This window comes from Prunus dulcis, chromosome 1 (assembly GCF_902201215.1).
Source record: "Prunus dulcis chromosome 1, ALMONDv2, whole genome shotgun sequence".
NCBI classification, from domain to species: Eukaryota; Viridiplantae; Streptophyta; class Magnoliopsida; order Rosales; family Rosaceae; genus Prunus; species Prunus dulcis.
In genome coordinates this window covers 2275202-2302420 of record NC_047650.1, presented here as the reverse complement: position 1 = coordinate 2302420, position 27219 = coordinate 2275202, and the positions used below count along the sequence as shown (strand labels likewise).

General features: G+C 38.7%; 4 protein-coding genes and 2 long non-coding RNA genes across 6 annotated transcripts; 4 read left to right on the top strand and 2 right to left on the bottom strand.

Moving 5' to 3' along the window:
* Positions 1 to 5836: 5836 nt before the first annotated feature.
* On the bottom strand, positions 5837 to 6385 carry LOC117615328 (uncharacterized mitochondrial protein AtMg00810-like). The gene has a single exon (XM_034344395.1). It carries the CDS (start codon positions 6383 to 6385, stop codon positions 5837 to 5839), a length of 549 nt encoding a protein of 182 aa, XP_034200286.1.
* Positions 6386 to 11801: 5416 nt separating this feature from the next.
* Positions 11802 to 14296, bottom strand: LOC117615276. The gene is made up of 2 exons (XM_034344333.1): positions 14237 to 14296; positions 11802 to 12941 (listed from the first exon to the last, which is right to left on the bottom strand). The coding sequence occupies exons 1-2, from the start codon at positions 14294 to 14296 to the stop codon at positions 11952 to 11954; spliced, it is 1050 nt and encodes a 349-aa protein (XP_034200224.1). The 3' UTR covers positions 11802 to 11951.
* LOC117615263 lies at positions 13580 to 17102 on the top strand. Its single transcript, XM_034344316.1, has 6 exons — positions 13580 to 13902; positions 14961 to 15736; positions 15812 to 15961; positions 16048 to 16236; positions 16354 to 17039; positions 17096 to 17102. Exons 2-6 carry the CDS (start codon positions 14972 to 14974, stop codon positions 17100 to 17102), a joined length of 1797 nt encoding a protein of 598 aa, XP_034200207.1. The 5' UTR covers positions 13580 to 13902; positions 14961 to 14971.
* Positions 17103 to 17130: 28 nt separating this feature from the next.
* Positions 17131 to 18041, top strand: LOC117616254. Its single transcript, XR_004584115.1, has 4 exons — positions 17131 to 17411; positions 17575 to 17660; positions 17769 to 17864; positions 17985 to 18041. It is a non-coding gene; the product is annotated as an uncharacterized LOC117616254 (long non-coding RNA).
* Positions 18042 to 18210: 169 nt separating this feature from the next.
* LOC117616311 lies at positions 18211 to 19210 on the top strand. Its single transcript, XR_004584124.1, has 3 exons — positions 18211 to 18448; positions 18531 to 18673; positions 19100 to 19210. It is a non-coding gene; the product is annotated as an uncharacterized LOC117616311 (long non-coding RNA).
* A 478-nt stretch (positions 19211 to 19688) lies between these two features.
* LOC117615253 (T-complex protein 1 subunit gamma-like) lies at positions 19689 to 21292 on the top strand. Its single transcript, XM_034344307.1, has 4 exons — positions 19689 to 19946; positions 20036 to 20161; positions 20384 to 20488; positions 21056 to 21292. The coding sequence occupies exons 1-4, from the start codon at positions 19689 to 19691 to the stop codon at positions 21290 to 21292; spliced, it is 726 nt and encodes a 241-aa protein (XP_034200198.1).
* The last annotated feature ends 5927 nt before the right edge of the window (positions 21293 to 27219 follow it).

Here is a 27219-nt window from a genome sequence, read left to right as displayed (position 1 = left end):
TATTCAGTAATACGTGTATAATACATGAACTTTGTGAGTCTTACTTAAATTTTTGTAAAAAATTCGTGTATTAAACATGAGAATTCCGTGCGCACGCTTATAATACATTATTAAACGTCAAAGTGCTAAAATCTTTATGCGGGTAATAACTTTGAAAAAGTAAAAAATCAAAAAGGGATGATAGATACTCGAGCAATGGCATAATAGTGATGGATAGGGCTCTTGGGGTATGGAGAAATTATAAAAAGACACCCAAAAGATTTCACAAAAGACTTAACAAGTAGAAATGAATTACTTTGTGTTCTTTTTCTTCAATCTTTTTATATTAAATAATAATTAAAATGTAATGACTAAGCAAAGTGATTAAAAAAGGCTAAGATATCACTTGATTACGTATAGTAAATTAAAGAAGTAGGCCAAAGAACAAAAGTAAATAAACAAATTTTATAATTTTAAAATATTTATAAAAAAAAACAAATTTTATAGTAAGAGTATAGCCGTGCGGCTATTCTATGTATATCTTTAGAAAAAAGGAGGCTGCCAGCCCCAAGGTGCCACGTGTCAAAAGAGTAAAGACTATTTTTTAAAAAATAAGGAAACACGAGTACAGCCGCACGGCTATACCAAAAAAAAGTATAACCACGGCTATACTAATTTATGTATACATATAAAAAAAAAACCCTACCAGGGCCTAAGCCCATGTGTTAGAGGGGCCCATGGCCTTAGCCCACGTGTCAAAGAAGCCCAACGGCCATATTTTTACACAAAAAAAAAAAATTCAAAAAATCGTATAGCCGCGCGGCTATACTATTTTCTACATATATATGACAGGACCCGATTCCAATTCCACTTTGGAATTCGAACCAAGCCCTGTGCGTGTCCGACACCTGCAACGATTGGGCACAAATGACCATTTTACCCTTCCTGCTACAGTTACTATTAAAACTTCCTATGGACTCCTGCCGAAAATTTGGCAGAGTCTCCCCTGTATTTTGATCAAACCCAAAATCTTCCACCTGTAAAACAAGTAAATTAATTCACCCAACTGCCAGAAGACATCCAAACAACCATTCACCAGTTCAGGTTTCTCATTAAAATTAGATATCAGAGCATTTTCTAAAGTTTACAGGGTTTCAAGGACTTTTCCACAATATTCTACATTACTTGGTGGCGCGGAAGATAGGAATGGCCCGGTGGTGGATCCTGCGCACTTCTACGGCCTGGGGGCGAAAAACAAGTTGAAAATGTGAGTGGACCAAACATAAGGTTCTTGAAAACAGTTTACAATCATAATAACCCCCATGGTAAAAATAACTTGATAAGTAAAGCTAAAGTTCAACTGTGTTTAATATAAGGTCTTCATCTAAATATATATATATAATCGTATGTATATAAATTTGTAAAACTGAACAATTATATGAAGATATAAAACATGCACGAATAATGAGAAAACTGATATAAAATGATTGAAATCAATAGCTGCATAAAAGTGCTCAAATTCCTTTAAAACTACCACCTAATTGTACCCTTATCAATCCGTCAATTCCCTTGGCAGGTCTCGGGCGACACGCAGTTTATCCGAGCCGCAAACTGGCAGGATACAGGGGAGTATGGTCAGCCTGATCCGCCGGCAGGTCTCGATGACACCAAGTCAACTCCAGCCGCTCTGGCAGGATACAGGGGACCGTAGTCAGCCTGATCCGCAATCCTAGCAGGTCTCGGGGACACAGAGTCAGCCGAGCCGTAAATCCTGGTAGGTCTTGGGACACCAAGTCTGCCGAGCCGCAAATCCTGGCACTCACGGTCCGAGCGTCCCCGAAACTCGTGAGGCAAAGTCAAGTACACTGACGAAACTAAAATCAGACTAGATGTCCGTAGACATCGGTCCAACTGTGGGTAATCACCAAAAAAAATGGGTACGAGGTGGTTTTAAAAATGAATAAATAACTTTAGGAAAATCTGATTAATAACTATAATCTCAATTCTGCTGCTATCTCATCTGATTCGAACCTCAAACTCTGTTTCTATAACTTTTAGTTGGTGTAACTAAGCAGCATAAAATTAGAAAAATGTTACTATACTAATCATGCTCGGAAAGCACTCGATAAAACTTATTCAAAATCAAATAATGAAATTTGCTCAGATAAACTCATTTATAAAAACTTATTTATATAAAATCAATATGAAATCGTTTATATAAACTTATTTATATAAATCATTTATATAACTCATTTATATAAAATCATTTATGAAAGAAAGTCCATTCACTGCTGGTCCGAGCTAGCTGGACCTCTTGAAGGTCCCTCCTGTGGTTCTGTCAGGCCTCTGGTGCCTGATTACCCATAAAGATTAAATTAATAAAACTGCTTGATAAAAGAATTAAATTAAACAACCTGCCCCTGGCTCCTAAAAATGTATGCCCTCATTTTAAAGTCAATCCTAGGCCCACTTTAGCCTTTCAGACAATTAGAACGGCCTTGAAAGACCCGAAGTTTTACTGAGCGATAAACTGCCATACCAGCCGATTGGGGACCCCGTGAGGTCCACGATCTCCGATGGCCAATCTGGGCTTCTCTAAAGGTTTCTCAAGGAGAAAGAACCACGTTCTGCGAATTTGGTCCGAAACGGACGGTCGAATTAGCCAAAATCACGTTATCGCTTAAAATCCAAACCCTAGCCCCAGGGTTCGCGATTTCGGAGTATCCGGGACTCCAATTCGTAATCCGTCGAATCCTACACGATCCTGAAATCATGTAGAACGACATATCCAAAATTGAGTGCGATCCAACGACTCGACGACACTGCACCCAAGGATTGCGAAATATGGAAAATCCGTTCGGGGCTCAAACGGACTTCAAATCGAGATCCGCGAAATCCTACGCGCCCGTGACAACACGAGGATTGCAAAACTATACAGAGTCACTTCACCACCCTCGCCCAGGCTCCTATCCTAAGTAAAACACCCCATTTGGAATCACTTTTGTTCTTAGACATACCCCAAAAAGTGGCCGAAAATGGCCGATCACGGCGGCCGAAGTTTGGCCCAATTTTCAAGTTGAAAATCGAGTGTTCTAGAGTCAAAATTGACCGAAACCCAGCCAACCATTAGCTAGAACACGGAAAATAGGTGACAATCCATACCTTACTCGAACGATTTGGTGGAGAAACGAAGGAGATTGAGAGGAGAGAAGTTTCGACTGGAAACCGGCAGTTTTCGCCAGTTTTCGGCGAACTCCGAGCGGCGCCGTGGCTGAGATCGGTCGGGGAAGAATGACGAGGGTGTCACGGTTCCGACGGTACCCACGGCGGAGATCAAGACGGCCTGTGGTGGCCGGGGCAGCGACGCGAAGGGGCGGAGGTCGGGGAGGAGTCGCGCAGGAGGAGAGAGAGGGAGGAGAGAGAAAACAGACGGGGGAAGAGAGAGAGAAGAGATAAAAATTTGACTTTTTCCCAAATTACCGTTTTGCCCTTCGCGGTATTTTGACCGTAATATCTTCGTTACAACTCCGATTCGAGTCTACTCCGTGTCTACGGACTCGTTTCGCCGTGCTCTACGCAACGGTGTAAGTGAAATTTCCAAATTCCTTCTCGATTAAAAAGTCAACTTTTTCCCTATTAAATAATGCGAGGGCAAAATCGTCTTTTTGCTAGAATAAAGAAATCTTAATTTTTAGATATTTTGTTACTTTTTATAGATATTTTGTTTTGGGTTATTACATATATATATATATATATATAGATAAAGACCAGCCCAAGGCTAAGCCCACATACCAAAGAGGCCCATAGCCTAGGCCCACATGTCAAGGAGTATAGCCGGGCGGCTATACTATTTTTTATGCAAAAAAGGGTATAGCCGCACGGCTATACTCTTTTTTTTTTTAAGGACAATTAGGGAAAAGTGAGTACAGCCGACAGGCTGCACCATTTTTTTTTTTTTTTTTTTTTTTGGTTTATATATTGTTTTTATTCAGTAATACGTGTATAATACGTGAATTTTGTGTGTCTTACTTAAATTTTTGTAAAAAATGCGTGTTTTAAACATGAGAATTCCGTGCGTATGCTTATAACACATTGTTAAACGTCAAAGTGCGAAAATCTTTATGCGGGTAATAACTTTGGAAAATTAAAAAATCAAAAAGGGATGATAGATACTCGAGCAATGGCATAATAGTGATGGATAGGGCTCTTGGGGTATGGAGAAATTGAAAAAAGACACCCAAAAGATTTCACAAAAGACTTAACAAGTAGAAAATGAATTACTTTGTGTTCTTTTTCTTCAATCTTTTTATATTAAATAATAATTAAAATGTAATGACTAAGCAAAGTGATTAAAAAAGACTAAGATATCACTTGATTACGTATAGTAAATTAAAGAAGTAGGCCAAAGAACAAAAGTAAATAAACAAATTTTATAACTTTAAAATATTTATAAAAAAAAATTTAAAAATTTAAAAATTTAAAATAAAAAAGAGTCTAGCCGTGCGGTTATACTATGTGTATCTTTAGAAAAAAGGAGGTTGCCGACCCCGAGGTGTCAGAGGGGCCCATGGCCTAAGCCCACGTGTCAAAGAAGCCCAACGGCTATACTTTTACCAAAAAAACAAAAAAAACAAAAAATAGTATAGCCGCGCCGCTATACTATTTTATACATATATATATATATAAAAAGACCCGCCCAAGGACTCAGCCCACGCTTCAGAGAGGCCCATGGCCAAAGCCCACATGTCAAAGAGGCCCAACGGCTATACTTTTTTAACAAAAAAATTCAAAAAATAGTATAGCCGCCGGCTATACTATTTTATGTATGTATATATATATATATATATAAAGACCCGCCCAAGGCCTAAGCCCACGTGTCAAAGAGGCCCAAAGGCTATACTTTTATACAAAAAAAATTCGAAAAATAGTATAGCCGCGCGGCTCTACTGTTTTCTACATATATATATATATATAGACCCGCCCAAGGCTAAGCCCACGTACCAAAGAGGCCCATGGCCTAAACCCACATGTCAAGGAGTATAGCCGTGAGGCTATACTATTTTTAAATATAGCCGCACGGCTATACTCTTTTTTTTGAAGGACAATTAGGGAAAAGTGAGTACAGCCGACCGGCTGCACTCTTTTTTTTAATATTTATTTATTCAGTAATACGTGTATAATACGTGAATTTTGTGTGTCTTAGTTAAATTTTTGTAAAAAATACGTGTATTAAACATGAGAATTCCGTGCGTACGCTTATAATACATTATTAAACGTCAAAGTGCTAAAATCTTTATGCGGGTAATAACTTTGAAAAAGTAAAAAATCAAAAAGGGATGATAGATACTCGAGCAATGGCATAATAGTGATGGATAGGGCTCTTGGGGTATGGAGAAATTATAAAAGGACACCCAAAAGATTTCACAAAAGACTTAACAAGTAGAAATGAATTACTTTGTGTTCTTTTTCTTCAATCTTTTTATATTAAATAATAATTAAAATGTAATGACTAAGCAAAGTGATTAAAAAAGGCTAAGATATCACTTGATTATGTATAGTAAATTAAAGAAGTAGGCCAAAGAACAAAAGTAAATAAACAAATTTTATAATTTTAAAATATTAAAAATAAAAAAGAGTATAGCCGTGCGGCAATACTATGTGTATCTTTAGAAAAAAGGAGGCTGCCAGCCCCGTGGTGCCACGTGTCAAAAGAGTAAAGACTATTTTTTAAAAAATAAGGAAACACGAGTACAGTCGCACGACTATACCAAAAAAAAGTATAGCCGCACGACTATACTAATTTATGTATACATATAAAAAAAAAAAAAAAACCCCCCCCAGGGCCTAAGCCCACGTGTCAAAGTTCAAGCCTATCACTATCACAGTAACATATTAGCACTGCCCCTTTTCCCTTTTCATACGCAATTCCATAATTCATAGTACCTTGAATGTATCTCAGCACCCTCTTTGCTGTTCCCATGTGCTTCTTGGTTGGATTATGCATGAATCTAGCTAAGAGGCTTGCTGCAAACATGATATCTGGTCTGGTTGCAGTCAGGTAGAGCAAACTCCTCACCATTTGCCTATACAAAGTTTTATCTGCTAGATCACTTCCATCCATTTTTGACAATTTTTCATTCACAGCCAGTGGTGTTGCAACAGGCTTGCAATCCTTGAGTCCAAACTTTTCAAGCAAAGTCTTTGCATACTTCTTCTGGTGTAAGAAGATGCAGGTATCAGTTTGTAGAACTCCAAGGCCAAGGAAGTGATGAAGCAATCCTAGGTCAGTCATCTCATATTGCCTCATCATCTCATTCTTGAATTCAGCCATCATTTCTTTTGAGCTCCCTGTGTAGATAATATCATCTATATATAGTGACACAATGAGAATACCAGTTGTAGACATCTTAGTGTACAATGTAGCTTCACTTGGACTCCTATAAAAACCAATTTTAGTAAAGTAGGAGTTTATCTCTTCATACCAAGCTCTTGGAGCTTGTTTCAAACCATATAAGGCCTTTTTAAGCCTATACACCTTATCTTCACTTTCTTGTATCACAAAACCAGATGGTTGATCCACATACACTTCTTCTTTTAGCACTCCATTAAGAAATGCCGACTTTACATCCAACTGAAATAGCCTCTAATTTCTCTGTGCAGCTAAAGCCACCAAGGTTCTCACAGTATCAAGTCTTGCCACTGGTGCAAAGGTCTCATTGAAGTCTATTCCAGGCTTCTGAGAATAACCATTTGCCACCAGCTGTGCCTTGTTCTTCTGCACAGATCCATCCAAGTTCAATTTTGTCTTATAGACCCATTTAACACCAATAATTTGTTTGTCAGATGGTCTATTCACAAGTTCCCAAGTGTTATTTTTGTTTATCAATAGAATTTCATCTTCCATAGCTTTCTTCCAGGAATCATTCTTTGCTGCTTCTTCAAAACTCTCTGGTTCTATGATGCACATATTGCATTTCTCATAGATTTCTGCAATGCTTTTGTACTTGCGAGGTGTGTGATCAAAATCCTGGGAGCTTGGCATTCTTTCTTGATCACTAGGTTCAGTACTAGTACCAAATATTTCACCTTCTTCACCTTGTACTTCAGGATTACTGTGCTTACTTGCAGTTATTTCAGCAGTTGGAATCTTCACACTTCTTTCTTTCTGTGTATTCCAATCCCAATATGCATCTTCATTGAACACAACATCTCTTGACACAATTATCTTTCCAGTTTCAAGACTATAAAGTCTATACCCCTTTTCACAGCTTCCATAGCCTAAGAAAATACACCTCTTGCTTGTCAAATCCAGCTTCTGCCTTTGTTGACTCGGAATATGAGCATAGCACAATGAACCAAGCACATTCAGATGCTTAACTCCAGGCTTTCTTCCACTATAAGCTTCAAATGCATAGAAGTAAACGGTTAATACCATATCATAGAAGTATTAATACTTATGTTTCATCTCTCTTTTGTCCAGTTGAAGTAACCTATTTGTTTCACTTTGCAGGTGGTCAAATGGAAAAAGGAAACTGGGTTGAAATTAAAAAAAAAAAAAAAAAGCATACAAAAGGATCCCATGCCAGGAAAAGCACAAAACAGAATCAACAAACACACAAGGCACACCACCAACAACAGCAAAAGCCAAACCATCCAGACCCAAATCCAGAAACACACTAAAACCAAAGAAAAAAACGAAGACCAAAAAAACACCATCCCAAACACAAAAACTTCAACCAAACAGACACAATAACCCAAATTATGTGCAGATCAAGAGCAACATGCTCACATTTGACAACACATTGCAAACGGTAAAAGACAAGCTTGCAGCAAGAAAGGATGTCCTAGAGATCCTACATAAAACGCCATTCTGGAGCATCATCAAGGCTTACATGGAAGGTCAGTTCACTAAGGCAGAATGCCAGAAGTCTAATTATCAAATAATTAGACTAATCAAACTCTACAACCCCACAACCAAAAAATTCAAATTCAGTGAAGGCAACGAGTATAAAATTACAAGCAACAATGTGTCTGACATCTTTGGATTGCCAAACAAAGGAAACAAGTTGCCAAGCACAACAACTTCCACAAGAACAAATTTGGATTTTGAAAAGAAGTACTTCAAGAATTCAAAAAAATCACAAAAACTGAGGTTGATAGTTGTCTGAGCACAGCAATAGCAGATGACAGAAACAAGAATGCAATGGATGTTGTGAGGTTGTTAATCCTGGAGCTCTTCATCACAAATCTCTTTTGCAACTCTGCGGCGACAATGGCTTGGACCTTTTTGACTATGATTGACACCTTAGAAGCAATGAACAGCTACAACTGGGCACAAGAAGTCTTAGATTACATGCATTTTGGACTGGACCAAGCCATAAAAAATAAAAAGGACAAGACAAATCAACCAAGTGTCAGTGGTTGCATTGTGCTAATCCTGGTAAGAAACTACATCCATTTGTTAATCCTATTATATTATTTATTTTCATGTGCATTAACACTTTATATTGAAAAATATGTTTGCAGTATTGGCTGTGTGAAAGAACTAACCTGATCAGTCCAAACCAGCGGCTGTCAAATGGAGCCTTTTGGAGCTCAATATCAAGCTTAATATTGCAAAATATGAAAACATGAAGGCATTTTTCTTACTTCCATAAACATATATAATGTTAGTACACCATAATTACTACTGACTCCAATAATTCAACAGATAAAAGCTGCTGACAATGAAAAAGAAGAAGAAGCAACAAAGATTGATCATGCAGACCATCAAGAACAAGAAGAAAATGAAAAGGATGATGACTTTGTTATCACACTTAAAGATTGGGTAAGATAACCTACAATGATCCAACATTTATATTTCAAAACTGAATTGATGGTGTACAAACACATATACATGTATATAAATTTGCTAATACTCTTTTTTTCCTTTCTAATATTTGTGACAGTTAAAGAGTCAAACACAAAAAGGAAAAAAGCAGACTGTTATTACCCAGAAACAGAACTTCAGCTTCCATGAAAATGTGGACCAAAGTGCAACCCAGACAAAAACTCCACAACATGAGCAAAATGAAGACAATGCACAATCATTGGGATGCAAAGCAGATGATGAAATTGAAGAACCACCAGCACAATCATTGGGATACAAAGCAGATGATGAAATTGAAGAACAAGCAGTTGACCTTAGTGCAGACTCAATGACGGAGGAGAACACTGTTAATGTCCAGCTACAACATCCAGAACTTGACAACCAAGACGACACCATTTTTAAGGACATAATGGGTTCAATCCCAGAGTACTACAAGCATGAAATAGTCCCTACCCATGAGAAAATCCAACAGCTGAAAGAAGCAGTCGACTATTGGATTGAAAAGGCAAATACTCGAAGGGATATGATGCAGACTGCTATAGAATCCTGCATAAAGAAAAATTCATTCATTCAACAATATGGGCTGAAAAAGAAGAGTTGGAGCAACAAATTGAAATACTGAAAAAGCAGCTTGAGCATGAGAAAAAAGAAAGTGCAAAATTACAAGGGGAACTTCATGCACTCAAATCAAACAGAGATAGCTACAGGAACAACATGAACTACTTGAAGGGGAAAAGTTGTCATGCATTGAGAGCATGAAACAAAAAGACACTGTTATTGCCTCTTTCAAACATGTGATGGGAAAAAATTTCAAACAAGGTGAACAAGAAGAAATTCCAATGAAAGAGCAAGCTGATAAGGAGAAAAAAGATGAGAGAATAGCATAAGAAAGTGAATTGGAGATGCAAGAAACTCCTAATGATGAAGATGAGAATACTGATGAAAAAACTCCTGAAAAGTCAGTTATCATGCAAGTAAAAGAAGTAGGAACACGGCAGATACGTTCTGGCATCAAAATAATCAAAGACAGAAAAGACAGAAAGCCTGCAAAGAGACCTGATTACACATACCCCAAAGAACATAAGAAAGCCCGAAAAAGAGCAAGCCAAAGCGAAGATGAAGCACCCAACAAAAAAAAGGACAAAGATACATACCTTCAGTTGCGCATGTATGAGGTCTACAACAGGCTCGATGAAAAATCAAAGAAGAATTTGGAAAATTACTGGATATCTCCATCTGATTCCGATGAGTAAGCCAATCTGTAGTAGAATTACACTGTTAATACTATGCCGTAGAACTGTCATAGAATTACACTGTTAATACTATGTCGTAGAACTGTCTTGCTATTAAACTGTTATGAGATTATTATTTGCTGAATTATTATTTAAACAACATTATTGTTCAAGGCGCTTTTTACCTACACAATAGGACAGTATTGTACAAACATAACATTGAAAAGCTGATGGGAGATGATCCAATTTCTGCACTAATCATCGATGCTTATGGAGAGGCACTTAATGATGATGCGAAGCAGAACCCTCAGAAACAAAAAAATGCATATTTGTCCGCCAATAACTATGTAAGATCACATATAATACATCAATATTATATCATCAACATAGTTACTAATCACCAACACATGACTTATGCAGATGTTTTTGCGAGGTGCTTCACACATGCTGACATATCATGCTTTCTATATGCCACTCCTAGAAAATATTGGAAGCGTTGATAGAGTGTTCATACCAATTACAGATGAGAACCACCATACGCTGCTTGTCTTTGACACCGGTGCAGCAAAATGGACACACTTCAACTCATTCAGGGGGACATCACAACAAACTCTCCAATATTATCACAAGAAGGCAATTGTTTTGGTAAGTAAGACTGGTGATTAACACTGTCAATACATAGGACACTAAATTTAAAGGAAACTAAGCACATACTTGACTATGATGCAGGTTGAGACATCAAATATATTCCTCTGTCTTCTTAAGGAATGTGCTGCAGCATCACTGAAAACAAAACTCGTCCAAATTCCTGATTTTGATGCCAAGAAGCCGAGAGGGCTTAATGAAGCTTCAGCTAGAATGATAGCAAAAATGCTTGCCAGCAACAAACTTACACCGGAATATGCTCAGACATTGAAGTATCTGATTCGTCATGATACTACTAACTTCAAGCTGACTGAGAACAGAGAATGTCCCCAACAAGCAAACAATTCGTAAGTTACGCAATAACAGTGAAACTTTAATCCTATTCAACTGAAAAAAATACTGAACTAACTCCTGCATGCGTATCTCTATTATGCAGCAATGATTGTGGCGTCTTTGTCATGCACTTCATGAAGCAGCTTTCCAAAGACCAACAAATAGAATCAGATTTCAACAAAGAAAAGGTCTGGGAAATGAGAAAAGAAGTCCTCATGAAAATTATGAGCAATGAAAGAAGTTGGATTTCCATCAAAGAAAGAGGAGAGAAATGCAAAGGAATGAAGTTGTAATCAAATATTTTGCAAAAATTCTTGCTTATATTGTAGTTTCTTAGGACTTGTGTAGGTTTAGAACATTGAAGTAAAGTGATTTTCAAATTCAAGTTATGTACTTATTCAAAAATCAGTTTATTTACGTGAATTAACAGTGTATGTAACCTGAAATAATGGTCTCCATAACACTAAAACAACTAAAAAGGTGAACTCCAACAAATAACAACGCACTCTCAATACAATGTTAATCCTATTTGATAGAAATAAATTGTTAATACCATGTCATAGAACTATCTTTTAATTTCAACAATGACATAAACAGTGAGTATTAAAACAGTGTTCCTTCATTTATAGATTATTCAAACAGCAGTAATGCTTAATTCATATCAAACTTCAAAACCAAAATTTCCAAAATACCAAAAATGGTACATATTATGTATTAATACCGAAAATTCAAACAGTATTCATATGCAGTGACTGCTATTTCACCGTATTAACAACTTGCATATCAATTTCTATTCCTTTCAACTATGATTGTCACTAATCAATCACATAGCACTTTAACTAGTTAAAGACTAACTACTCTCATTCAAGTCTTTATACTCCAAAACCTTTACATCAAATAGGAGCCTTGCAAGTCCTCCTATTATGACGATCACAAGAACCGCATCTCTTGCACTTCAACTGCCTTGTAGTTTCACTGCTTGACTTGAAGCGCTTTGTCGGAGGTCGTCCCGGAGGCTTTCTTGTATGCGGAGGTAGAAGAAAAACATCTCCAGCAGGAGGCTTCTCAATATCAGGTATAGGAAATATAGGGGTTGCATAAGTAGCCCTATAAAAGTCTGCCTTGTAATACTCATCAACAAAGTTATACAAACATAACCCGGAATGTTGGATAACTTGAATCGCATGCTGACACGGAAACCCAAGCAATTGCCACTGATAACAGGAGCAAAACCTCTCGTCCAAATTGACCATAACACTCAAATCAGCATGAACTTCAAATATAGATTCACTCGCGCGACATATCCTCCAATGACGACCCTTTGCAGCTAAATTCTTCAACTCATCCTCAATAACCGGACACAAAACACTACACCATTTCTCGGATGCAAGCTTCCTCCTAGAAATCATCTCCATCATTTTGACCCTAATAGTGTCAATCATCTCATAAATTGGAAGCCTACGCACATCCTTAACCCATGAATTAAACGACTCGGACAAGGCATTACTAACCTCCCCATACCTCTTTCCCGGAAAAAATGCATTAGCAAAATTTTGGACAGGGAGATCAGCCAAAAACTTATCAATTATTTTTGAACCGCCATCATCTCTTAATTTTTTCAAAATATCTTGATATTCCTCAACAGTCGGTGCATACAACAACTTACAAAAAAGCCATAAAATATGATCCTTGAAAGAGGAACCAACAGAATGCGGATACTTCTTTTTCAAGTTCTCTTTCAAATGATATAGACAAAAACCATGGGCAGAAGCAGGAAAAATAGTCCTAACAACATCGATAATAGCACCATGCCTATCAGAAATGAATGTAAGTTGCCTACCTTCATCCACCAAGACTTCAGATATCCTTTGGAGAAACCACCTCTAATTGTCCACAGTCTTACCAGATACAATTGCAAAGGCAAAAGGGAATACTTCTACAAGAAACAGAGAACTATATTAGTTAGTTTGAACATTGCATGAGCTAACAGTGTTACCACATGAAACAGAATAAAACTACAATGCATAAAAATTCTCAGATGCGGGGTATGAACAGTATAGAAACTGTTCATACCACTCAATGGAAGTCAACAACTTCAGCATTTACATTTGCATAACTGTACTGTTTATGCCACTCAATGGAAGTCAACAACTACAACATTTACATTTGCATAACTGTACTGTTCATGCCACTCAATGGAAGTCAACAACTACAGCAACAGTGAAAAAAGAGAGGGTAATAAGCTGATATAATCACTTTTTAAAAGTGGTATTCTGAAATAATCAGCTTACAAATTGTGTTCTCAAATAATCACTTGTGAACGTGAAATGACCAAACTGCCCTCCATATAAAAGCACATGTATCAACCCGTTATTGGCCTTTGATTGGCGACCTAACGCAGGCTTGTCTCCCTTTCTCAGCTTTCAGTCACGGTTCTCTTCCTCTCTCGGCGGTTTCTGTGTCCATCGACCACCACCACTCTATTTCTCCCTCTGTCACGAAAACCTAAGCAGCACTCTGTCGTTCTCTCTCTGCAGTGAATTTTAGGGTTTGGTGAGGGGGCTCTTGACGGTGAAAGAGAGGGTTTAATCGTGAAATGATGTCTCCCTTAAACGATGTCTCAGTTCCCTCTAAGTTCGAGTCTTGAATCGACGTCGTTCTCTTCTTCTCTGCTCCTTCAGGGCCTAAAAAAACCCTAAATTTTGGTTTCGGTTAGGACTTTGTTCACGAACGTCCTCCTCCTTCTCAATCCTGTGAGACTCGGTTAGGACAAAAGTCGCGATTTGCTGTAGGTGTGGCTGGGATTTCGAATTCGGTTCTGTGCAGAGAAGGAGTTATTCTAAGGTGGGTTTTGTATTTGTTATTGACTAGTTTGTGTTTTTGTATGGTTATCATTTGAGAAGGATAATTTCACTAACCTATGACTGAAGTTGTGAAGTTTAGTAATTAGAGATATTGCAATAATAATGTAATTTAACTGTGAAGTAGATCATGCTGCCATGAAACTTGTATTGGTGTATTGATTTTGCTGTATGGACGATGCAGTGCCTCAAATTGCTATTTGTCATATAGGATTGGTTCTATGGCAATGCTTGTTTTCACTTCCATTTTATGAGTCATATTTAGTGTGGGAAATTATCCTGGTGCCAAGGGCTATTCGATTATAACACACCATTACCTCAGTAGGCCCTGACTTAGGTGTTGAGTAATAATGCACAGGTAAATTTGTTGGTATCATTGGTGTTTCAGCACGTAGTAGCATATTTTGCACCCTTCCAGTGTTAATGTTTAATTATGTGATTTTGAAATACTAAAGTTAGTTGCCGTGGAAATTTTCTGTTCCCTGTGGTATAAAACGTGCTAAATTGTGTTGTTATTCCTTGCTTGCAGCTTGTGATATATGTCTGAAAATGGTATTTTATGGGGCTTCAGTATCTGTTTAGAAATTGCATGTTCATCCATCTAGGTTTAGCAGTTGCAGTTGCAGTAACATTTTGACGTGTCTAGTTTGCACACAGAGTCCATAACTGTGAATACTGATGTTCCATGTGTGGTACTGTATTGCATATGAGCATATTGTAGTAGGCATTGATGCATTTGGAGTAATTCTTGTAGCCATTTCGGCCAATCCCTGTATGAAGTGGATCCGTGGTTGATGAAATTGTTTTCAGACTTGGGTGGTATTTGGTTTTTTGATGGAATGGGATGTACATTTGGCAGAAGGGAATGTAGATAAGAGGAGAGTGTGGAGAGAGTTGGAGAGTAGAAAAGAGGCTTAAAAACATTTATGGTTTTATCAAATGTATATACATATATCAAAATGGGTTCAAAGTATTAGTTTGAGTAATGTACGTATGAAATATGGGTAACCAATGATCCATATGTATGATGTTGTTGTGCAGGGAACTTGTGAATGGCTTGTAAAGCAAAGCTTATGATTCCTGAGGATGAGAAGTACGAAGGAAAGCCATATGCCCTTTCACACACAAGGACCGCCATTACAACAATAAAGGCGAAGTTCAATACGCAGCAGTTACAGAGGTTCGAGGGAAGTTGTTTTGGTCATCTATTACTGATAGAGGACCTGAAGTGGAATTCACAAATTGTCCACGGCCTGTTGATGAGGAAGGCTGATCCTAAGACAGTTACACAGGTGAACGGGATAAAATTCATTGTGGGTAACAAGTTGATACAATTCACAGCCCAACAATTTTGCCTCATCACGGGGCTAAGGTTCGGAAAGCTCCCTTTCATTCCGAAGGCGACAAATGAAAATTGCTCGTTGAAGCGAAAATACTTCAGCACCAATAAACCTGCCACCCTTTTGGACCTACACACCGCCTTCATCGAGTGCACAGATGATGAGGATGCGTTAAAGCTTGGAATGGTCTATTTTGCCAATTTTGTTCTATTGGGTACTGAAAAGCATGTGCTTATTGACATGCGCTATTTGAAGTTGGCTGAAGACCTAGAGGAGTTTGACAAGTATCCATGGGGCGCAGTGTCATATGCAATGACAAATGCTTCACTGTTGAGGGCAGTTTGTGCTGAATACCAACGAGTCAAAGTGCCCCAAAAAAGAAAAATGCCCAAACAACGTGGAAAGAGAACGCAGACAAGAATGCGAAGTGGTAGACCAAGAGAGTACATCATAAGGGGGTTTGGCTTCGCTCTTCAGGTGAACACATATCCAGCAATTAACTATTTGATGCAAATACATTTACATATATTGATGTTTCAATGTTGTGAACAGATTTGGGCCTTTGAAGTGTTCCCAGCTTTGGAAGCATTGCATTTCACGGTCCATGAAGACAATAGGCACATCCCTCGAATATTACATTGGAGGAGCAACACGGTGGCCCGTTTTCGGGACGTTATGAGTCAGGTTTTTGAAAACTTTGAGGTTAGATCTGTTTGTATCAGTGATGTTATGATTAGGAAAAAGTACAAAGTTAACTGATTTTTTTTTTTTTTGTGTTTCAATTGGAGGTTGATGTGCAACTTCTCCGGCCAACAGATATTGAGAAGCAACAACCTTACTGGAGTTGGGGTGATGATGACAACGAAGAACCAATGGTTGAATTATTTGGGGATGAGGCCGAAGAAAAAACCGGCACTTCTAGTGAAGAAAAAGACGCGGATGTTGAGGAAACAGCCACCCTTCCCTCCTCTTCTAAGGTGAGCATGATCTTTTTCCAATGTTGTGAAAATATAGCGAATACGATAGGAATGAAGTGGAAATAGTTTCGTGGTTTTTTGTAAGCTTTGTAACTGTTGCATTATAACTGTATGCAGGCCAAAGGGTCTGTTAATGACGTTCGCAGTTTGAAGCATCAATTACGCAGCACTAAGGATCAGTTGGCTAAGCTACGTAGTTCAAATCGGGGGCTTAGGAACAGAGTTCGTGACTTGGAAGCTATTGTACAGAAGAACTGTTTGAAGCATGAGAACGAGTGTGACAGAAATAAAAAGGCTATTCGGGATTTGACCCTAAAAATTGCTGAAGTCGAACATTATTTGAAGTTGGAGATGGAGGAGTTAAAAAAAAATTATGGTGGAGAAGCCCATGAGGAAGTCTGTACTGCCCAGATGAATGACGGAGGGCAGAATGATTTGTCACCCGTAAATGAACCTACTAGTCCGACTACAGCAGCACCTAAAATGGACACTCAAGTTCCAGCTGATGGAGTAGAACCCTTCCCAGGCATGCATACAGAACGGGGTGAAATGGAAGCACCAGTCTGTGGTGATGGAGTGGAACACTTTCCAGCCTCAGATCAACAAGGGGCTCCAAGGGAACCAGAAGTCCCTGCTGATGGAGTGGAACCCTTCCCAGCCATGGAAGTCATAGACACTGAAATTGAAACTTCAGTTCCTGAGAGGCAAGTGGACCAACAACCTCACAAGGTTCCTACCGCTGAAGATGTGAAGCTTCCTAGTGTTGAAGATGCCCTCCTTCCTACTCTGGAAGATGGGAATGGGTATAGAGTTATTTGTAAAACAATGTTACATTTGTTACAGGATTGGAAGAAGACAGAAATTGAGGGGGTGGGATCCAAGGGCAGGCCTCCCATGAAATGTAACATAACTGTGGTTGGTGATGAAGGGGATGAAGGGGACAACGAGGCTACTGCCACGGTTCGGAAACCAGATGGTGAAGGCAAAGGGTGCAGACTTAAGCGGGCTGCGACACCATTGTTGAGTCCATTCACCGATCCCTCCAGGAAAAAGAGGAAGGTTACTGATTTGCATGCACAGACACCTCAGCCCCGTTTTGATCCAACAAAACCCGTGGCCATGGACGATGTGAAGGCTATCATACAACTTTGCAGGGCTTGGAAAACTGACATCAGGTTAGGATTTGTATCTTGGCAAAACCATTTTACTTGTTTTTTGATGTATGCAAACAATTTATACACAGCTATACTATACATGTGTGTGTCATTGTCATATTATACAAGGTGTTCCACTTGTGTATTATATTTTAATTTACCTTTGCAAGTGTTGTTTTTGTAGTGCGGAGCTGGAGCTCGAACCATTTGAAGTTGGGGCAGATTTTTTTTTACAAACTGTTAGATGAAACTGCATGGATGAGCTCGAGGGTAACAATTTGAACCCGGCTTTATTTCGATCAATCTCTTATTTGATGACATTGACTATGTGTGTCAAATTTGTGATATTCACGCGGTTGTTGTGTTCTGAAATAGCAGCACCTTGACATGGCCATGTTTCTAATACGCAAAAGACAACTCTCTCATCCGCAACTATTTGGAAGGGAGTGGACAACCGCCGAGTTTTGTCTGCAGGTAATTTTGTATCCATATTTTGTGTCACTGCAGTTCTTGCATTGGTAGGAGTCATGTTGGTCTCTCCTTTTGGTGCTTTGGTTTGGGTTTATGTAACGTGTATGTCACACTTGGTTGCAGCAATTTTTACAGCCGTTTGCAATGCCAAGTGGGAAACGAGTCACGAGGAAACGAGTCACGAGGAAACAATCTGCTGCAAGCACCGCTCACCCTCCCCCTAACTACCTCAAAAATGTACACCACTTTGTCAATGGGTCATGGCAACATGGGTATGCGCAAGCATGGACGAAAGTGCGCAAGGTCTATCTCCCATATAATGTTCGACAGTCCCATTGGGTGGCAGTAGAAGTCGACTTTGTGCGACATACTGTCACTGTCTATGACTCGTATTCTGATTTTACCTCCAACAGTATGCTTGTCCGATTCATGGAGCCTATTACCCATACGCTTGCAAAGGTGCTGCATGAAATGAGGTTTTATGAGAAATCGGAGGTTGAAGCAGTGAAGAGCAAGAGGACTGACATGTCAAACTTTAACCCATTCACAATTTGCAGAATTTCCGATGTTCCTCAACAAACTGATGGGTAAGCTGTGTTCTTTTAAATCACTATACTCGGATGTTATCAATAGGTGCACTTCTAACTTCTCCACTGCTCGGGTGGACAGTACTTCATGTGGTATTATGACAATCAAATTTATTGAGTACCTTAGTGCCGGCATTCCTTTACATACCATTGACCCATCGAAGTTTGGCTACTACCGATTGAAGCTTGCAATCGAGGCTTTGAGGGGGGAGGCCTATGTATGAGGTAAAAGTCCTAATCTGACCTCATTGCTGCTTTATTGTTAACTACTGCCTTTGGAATTGCATTGTTATTTACTTCATTGTAGTTACGTCGTAAGTATTCACCTGTGATGTCAGTGTTCATTTAAGAGAACTTACATTATGTTGGGAACTTGTCCAACTGAGATTACTAAAAATTGCTACTTTTGTTCTTCAAAGTTTAGGGTATTGGGGATTTGAACACTATAGATGCTAATGTCAATGTTTTGCAACTGGCATCTGATTTACGTATGTCATATGTTCTAAACTCCGACTGTGTGTAATCCAAAACTTGTTTCATGTTCTTTATGAAAGGTTCAAACAATTACTTCTTCAAATTGAACATGTCTTACGACATCTCATTTTCCCTTTATATGAATGCTGAAGTGGCACATATGTCCTCCTTCTGCAGGTGGTCCTTCCAGCTTCATACCCATATTGACATCTCAGATTCTGTACATGGATGTGAAAGAAGTTGCAGGCTGTTTTGTCGTATTGTGAATCTTGAAACTGCCTAAGCAGTTTTTGCGGAACATGGCACAATTTTTGACATTTTGCTCACCACGCGATAAAGTGGGGTGCTTTTGTAGTAGGTTGCAGGGTGTTATTTATGTAACGGAATTCAACTGTACTTGTCTTCCATGGTAGAAGGGCTGTATTCACTTTCCTTTGTTAGAACTAATTGTTGACATTCTGTGGTTAAGAAATTCCTGTAAATCCATAATTTGGCACACGTTGCAGCGAAATGCAATTTTGTGGGGCCACCCACATTGTAGCTTTTCCCATTATTTTATTCCCACTATAGCGAAATATTCGACTCTCATTTGCCAATATATTAGGGTGTTCATTTTCGTGACAGTTGAACGTATATATTCGGTGGCTATGTCATGGACCTGTAAACATGAGACGACAGTGCATTGTCGACTGTGTAGTTTAGTTTAGTTTAGTTAGGTGTAAGTGTTGTTTTGTATTTGCATTTTTTAAATCCGATCCGGACGGACATGGCGGGGGTCGGGATGAGGAGGTTGCGGAAAACAGATAATAACCGAATTGCCAAGGCTTGTGGGGCTGTAATTGTTAACAGACCACATCAATTGCAACAGTCTGATGTTGGTACAGGCGCTGGGATATTTGAGGTTAAGACAATTGGTGATGAGTTTTTTGCATTCATTGTTGATTGCAAAGAGCCTAAAGCATGTACTGTACTCTTGAGAGGTCCTAGTAAGGATCAGTTCAATGAAGTGGAAAGGAATTTGCAGGTATAATGGTTTTACTTCTTTGTCCCCATTACGTATAATAAATATATTATGCTGAAATGTCTTCTTTACTCCCTTATATCTGGTCATAGGATGCCATGTCTGTAGCAAGAAACATCCTCAAGAATCAGAAACTTGGTCCTGCTGGTGGTGCTACACAGTTAACTGTATCTGCTACATTGAAGCAAAAGAGTTCATCTGTGGAAGGTATAGAAAAGGTTAAAGCTCCTTTCCTCATCCAAAAGTTTGGTCTTTCTTGTGTAAAACTCGTCCAAGAATAAGTCCTTGTGGAAGTAGAAATCTAAATTATGTGAATAAACTGGCTGTCACTTCAATTCACATGCTCCTTGACATACTTTAGCTTAAGAATTAGTTGTGGTTTCACTTTACATGCATTTTATTGGAGTTTTATGGCTACACCTGTTTTTATGGTAAAACAGTGGCCGGATGAAGCTGCTGCTATAGCTTTTGAGCCTATACCACGTACTTTGGCTCCGAATTGCGGGGTGAATGTGATTAGAACAATGACGGCGCTGCAGGGAAAGGTTTGAATCTGTTTTGTATGGTTTTGTTCAGTTTTGTTATGATTTGTCATTTCTATATACGTTCTGCTGCATCATTATTATTTTGGTCAGAATATGATGCATCATTTAGATCCTAACCACAATTTTTTTTCCATAGCATGCAAATGGTGAAAAATCATGGCTTGGCATTGATGGTAGCACTGGTGTGATAACTGGTGTGAAAGAGAAAAAGATAGGTGGATATCTTTTTGGCTTACTATTGTTGCTCTCTTTTATTTCCTTTGCTATCTCAATATTCAAATTTGTTGGGTGATTTATATTTGCTGAAAGCTCTGAAATACGACTTTTAATGTAGTATTGTTCTCAAAGGTATCCATTATATGTCCCTTTATTGATATGGCATAAGTGTCAATCTTCTGGTTTCTATTGTCGATTTGCTTCAGTAGTAGTTCTAGTTTACAGCTTCTCCCAATATATTTCGACAGCAGTCATGTGAGGGGAAGTGATGTTGTCGTGGTTAGTACTAAATTAATGGACTAATTTTAGTTTGTTGGTAAGGCTGTTCATTTTTAGGAATTTTGATGTCAGATATGGGATGCCTGCAACGTGAAGGCCCAGAGCTTTAAAACGGCCATAGAAGCTGCTTGCCTACTTCTCAGAATCGATGACATTGTGAGTGGGATGAAGAAGAAGCAGCCTCCTGGTGCCAAAGCTCCTTCCAAGCCTCAAGTTGAGACAGAAGGCTATGCAGATAATGAGCAAATAATTCCGGAGTGCTTATCGAGAGCACGTGGTTATCTCAGTTTGAATGAAGTTTTGCTTTAAAGAAGAAAAAAAGGAGCATTATAAGTTTGATGAGGATATTTTTTAGGTTTGTAATGTCACCTTAACTTGGTAGTGTGTGTTTTGTCCCTCTTCTTTCTTTCTCAATCGACGAGGGGTGGGAAAGAAGAGAAGTCTTCTTATTGGAGAATGCTAATGTTAGTTTCCCATGTCATCTGTGTATCGAACACAATTTCTTTGTTCAACTTCGTGGATTGGCACAGTGGAGCTTATTTCTACCATTCTTCTGAATGATTGTTAACAGTCCGAACTTAGTTATTGACACAAATATGTACTTTTGTACAAGTAAGCAAACAAAATGTTTGTCATGGCCAATCATCAATTTTAATAAGCCAGTGTGGCACCTACAACACAGAACGTACGGCACTGTACACAAACTTGTGGAGGAAAGGATTCATATTGAGCATCTATTTTATCCACTTAGGGAGAGGCAGAATTGATCTTCTCTCTCCCATATTCAGCCAATATGCCACGTATTGATTCAAAGCAGAGCTTAAAAATGAAACGAAGGCAATAGTAGGGCAATATGGCCACAATAAATATACAATACGAATCAATTGTAGACAATACAAGTGCAATATAAAGGCAATATTTGGCAATATACATACAATACATACACATTACAGCATTCAGGGAATACAAACACAATACAAATCAATATTAAGTCAATGTACATACAATGCATACACATTACAGACAACATTTCACACATGCGAAAGAAATCGCCTCCCAAACTGAACAATACTATCTATCCCGCGAAGGGAAAATGAAGGCAACAAAAGATCCATGTACTCGGGTGAGATGAACTGAAGCAGCATTCCCTCGGGTGGACAGGTCCATCAAAAGATCCATGTCTTTGTCCTTTCTTCTCGCTGCATGCACGAACTTATATGAGGTCAATTGGGTGTTCTGTTGGTGCATTAAATTGATGGGATTCAAAACTACACCATTAACGCCTTGGCTGTAAGTTACAGCAGTACAACATGACATTAAGAACAATAAAATTGGCTTCCAAACGACAACAAACGAAACCTTAATGGGAAATAGGAATTTGTGGATTGGAACCCCAAATAGGACTATGTAAGTAAGCATTTACTGCGAATTTCAGAACACAACCCCAGAAAATAGGAAAATAGCACAACACGAAAATTGGAAATTTGGAAAAGTGACAACTTAAAACTTGGATATGGGAAATAAGGAAACTTGGAAAATTGGAAATTGAAGACAAGAAAAATTGGAACAACGGAAATACGAAAAAATGGAAAGTTGGAAAGTTGTAAAATTCGAAAATTGGAAAATTGGAAAAAGGAAATAAGGAAAAATTTGAAACAGGAAAGTACGCAATAGGATCAAATGATTGTTGGAAAAGTGGAAAATTGGAAAAAGGAAAAAAGGACACTTGGAAAATAGGAAATTTGGGAATTGTAAATTGGAAAAGAAAGCAACTTGGAAATTTGGAAATGTCGAAATTGGCCAAAAGGAAACTTGGAAAATAGGAAAATAGGAAAATAGGAAAATAGGAAAATAGGAAAATAGGAAATAGGAAATAGGAAATAAAGGAAACTCTGAAAACATGACAATTTGAAAATTCGAAAATTCGAAAAATCAGAAAAAAAGGACACTTGGAAAGTAGGCAAATAAGCAAATTGGGAAATTCAAAATTGAAAATTGGAAAATTGGAAAATTGGAAATTTGGAATATTGGAATATTGGAGAACTGGATAAATGAACTCCAATAGGAAATAAGGCAACTTGGAAAATAGCAAAAGTGGAAATTGAACAAAAGGACAGTTACCGCAATGAAAAATTTGAAATAGAAAAAAAAAAGGAAACTTAGAAAATAGTCGAATTGGAAAAAAAAACATTGGATAATTGGACACAAACTTAAAATTTGAAAATTGGAAATAGGAAACAGGGACACATGGAAAATCAGAAAAATGTAAACAAATTGAAATTGTGGAAATGGGAAATAAGACAATTACCATATTGGACAATTTTAATTACTGTCTGAATTAGGCAAAGTAGGCAACTTTTTATAAGTACATAATGGGGGGAAAATGGGAACATTGAAAAATTGGAAAACTAGAAATAGAACAAAAGGAAACTTGGGAAATTGCACAATACGAAAATAGGGAATAGGAAAAAATAATGAAACATTGAAAAATTGAAAAATAGGAAACTTGGATGACACATGGAAAATAGGAAAATATGAAAAATGGCAAAATGGAAACGAATTGAGATTGGTGAAATGAGAAATAAGACAATAACCATTATTGGTCAATTCGAATGAGTTGGTGAATTTGGCAAATAGGCAACTCCCTTATTTCAATGACATAATGGGAAAATGACCAAGTTGGGAACGTCCAACTGTTCCATATATTACAAAAAGGCATAAAGTCAACCTGGGTAATAACTCACGCCCATACTATCCCGCCCAATACTATCCCGCCTAACCCTCCCGCCAATTACTCCTCCTAATCCCTCCCGCCAATAACTCTCTCACTTACTGGTTTGGTCATTAAAATTTGCAGGTATATTAATCAACCCACCTGTTTGAAATGAAAACTTCCATCACATTAATTGCTGCTTACAGCCACTACCTTCCCCACATATTTAACTCACATCGCATTTAGTCCCCTGTTCTTCCAATTAAGTTGTACACGAGCCAACAATAAAAATCAAAGACCATGGACCATAACCTCACACCAAACACAACGATTTCAATTACTGAAGGAGGGGAGACTGAAACAGAAGCCAAGTCACCGAATTCACTCCCTGCAGACTTGGTCCATGGCATACAACAATGTCAACGCAATACCATGTTTTGGACTAATCTTCATGCAGCCATAGTTTCAAAAATTGTGGCTTTTTGGGCTATTTCCCAATAATCTATTGTTTGACGTCATTGAGTTGTAGTTTTGGGAGGTCCCTCACCGTCTAATATTTTGTTATTTATCATGTTTACGTGGAAAAAATGGTCTGACGATTGAGGCTGCATAAGACTTGATACCAAAATACCTGACCCTGGGGTTATTGCCTATGCCGTTTGTGTTTGCCTTTTCAAACCAAGATGAAACCACAATAGAAAACGACCATCTATGCCTTCACAAAACCTGTTCCATTACATCCTTAACCTAACCAACTTTAAACTGCCAACTGTAGATGACCAGGAGTCCTATTACATTTGGAAAACAACAAATAAATGACCATTCCAACCAAGAAAACAGAGACCCAAAACCATGGGTTTTTCATCTTTCCTTTTCCAACGTTTTGTTCTTCTTCCAGGCGGTTTATTTTCCTAAGCAAGCCTGGAATGATGTGCTTCGATCTGTCACACATCTCTGGGTCAGCCCATTCCCAAAATGTACATCCATTCCTCTGCACAAACGGAAGCAATGTTTTCAAACAAAGACATCCACCATCAGATTTGGAATACAGACAATTCCAACATGTAAGCTAAAACTTACACATAAATAAACTTACCCTTGCACATACTTGAAACCTCCTTCCAGGATGAGAAACCGTCCACGATGTATGCGTTTTGACAACGTTCCCACAGTAGCACAGCCGTGAACCCACTGAACTCGCAGCTTCCATTTCCCTGCGACATCTTGAAGTCGCGTCTTGACCGGGCAACCGAGACGTCACTGACTCACCCTCACCGGTACGGAGGCTCCTCCTCCTCATCTTCTTGTTTTGGAGGGTATGAATTGTTGTTCACGTTGTGCGATATTTAGGGTGCTGAAGAGGGTCATCCCAAATTCAAAGGGTTACACTTGCATGTGCACAATGTTTCAGTAACATGGTGTGAGTGCACAAACATGAAACCTGGAGTTAATGGGGTGTTTTTAAAAAGGAAATTTTTTTTTTTTTCCAATATTTACCATTCCCAACAGTAAGTATAGATTGGGCCCAATGGTATTCATAGCCTTAGTTTATGACAGATACGGCACGGTATACACTTGCAGATACAGTACATGCCATTCTTAGTTGTTTTTATATTGGTTTATGAATGACGTATTGGTAGGACAGTGGTACTATATTGGTATCATATTGTAACTTTATTGTATTGCTATTGATTTGTATTGGTTTTATAATGCCCGATATTGGTGTTATATTGGCATTCCAATGTAACCTCAGCATTATTTGACATTGGTACAGCTATTATAACATTTTTTATACTGTCTTACGTATTGGTTTTGCAATGTCAAGGAACAAGTCTACAAATATGGACGATGTGGAAGGTAATTACGTTATATCGAATATGAAATGAATGCAGCCAAACTACATGAACTGCAGTTATCAAAGTTCCTGCATTAAACACAAAAGAAAGGCACCTGAAACGTACACATAAAACGAAGGCCACCTCAACCTGGCATCATACAAAAGCCAGGTGAAACTTACAGAAGACAAAATGTACAAAGAGGTGACCTCGAACTTACAGAATACAATCTTAACAAAGACGGCACCTGCAGCTTACATTAAACATATGTACCAACGAGGCCCCCCTTCCCCAACAGAAAACATCCGAAACAAAAAAAAAAGGGCACCTCATACGTATATATTACAAAAAGAGGCCACGCCAAAAAGTCCACTGTACTGGGTTTGTCCCCAATAGTAGCCATGGTAATATTACAAGGCAAACCCTCTCGCTGTGGCCCAATTTCGAGTTGCATACCCGTCAAATGCGGCGACCGCGACCCATTAAGTTCATGACCCCTCCCCCAGTGATGTCCCACTTTCCTTCTGCATCCACAATTTGTGCAAACTTCCTAAATAGTTCGAAGCCGGATTCCAGTTGTTGTTGCTTCAGCTGAGCCATTTCGTATGATTCTTTGAATGCAATAACTGCACTGGCAGGGGCATTTTCAATTCTACCTCTGACAGCCTTCATATGTAGAAGATGCATCCGGGCTTGATAACGCGCCCGATTTGTGCGCTTTTTTATGACACCCCACCTAGCTTGGCCCTCTTTAATTTTGCTAACTATGTTTGCATGGAGATTTTTCCAGAACATGGTATTGGCTCGACATTGCTGCAGTCCATGGACCCAGTCTTCAGTGTCTGCTGTTGCTGCTTTGGCAGGTGTTTCAGTGGCCCCTCCTTCAGTAATGGCAAGGGTTGGGTTTGGTGTGGGGTTGGGGTCCATGGGTGTTGGGTATTTACTGTGGGTTGGGGTGGCCATTAGTTTCACCAAACTGCCATTCATTGTGATGTAGGTGAAATAGCTGCGCAGGCAGGGGGGGTTTGACGGGGTAACTGTGATGGAAAAGTTGGGTGGATGCAGCTGGGTTACAATTAAATAGTGGGAGGTATTAATGACCAGGAGTAAATGACTGTCATGAAGAGGCGGGAGTTATTGGCGGCAGTTGTTGGGTCCAATTTTAGGCGGGAGTTATTGGCGGGAGTTGTTGGGCAACACATTTGACTTGGCCTGTGCATAATAACAGCTGTATATAACTATTCTTTACCATTGGTTGGTGGTTGTTGTATGGGACCCATGTTGAATTTGCAATTTATTCCTTTTTTCCTCTTTCCCCAATTTCCCTCCTGTACCAAAACTACAAATTGTCCCAAATATATGAGTACGGTAATTTGACAATGAATTGGCCAATTACAAAAATGGACCATGAAAGTATTTGTAGGTGTATTCATCCCACCTGACGTTTTATTCGCCTTTAAATTTAGGTCGGGAATGTATATGACTGATTTGGTGGTATTATTTTGTTTTTAGATGGACTTGCCTATTGTCGTCATTTGTAGGGGATACGATTGGGTAATTTATGAACAAGTCTGTACAGTTGGTAAAATGAGTTAATGGGGAACTTGCTACTAAGGGAGTTATTCATATGGCAGCACCTTCAATATTAATATAGTATACAATTGTGATGAAGATTGTGTGTAATTTGT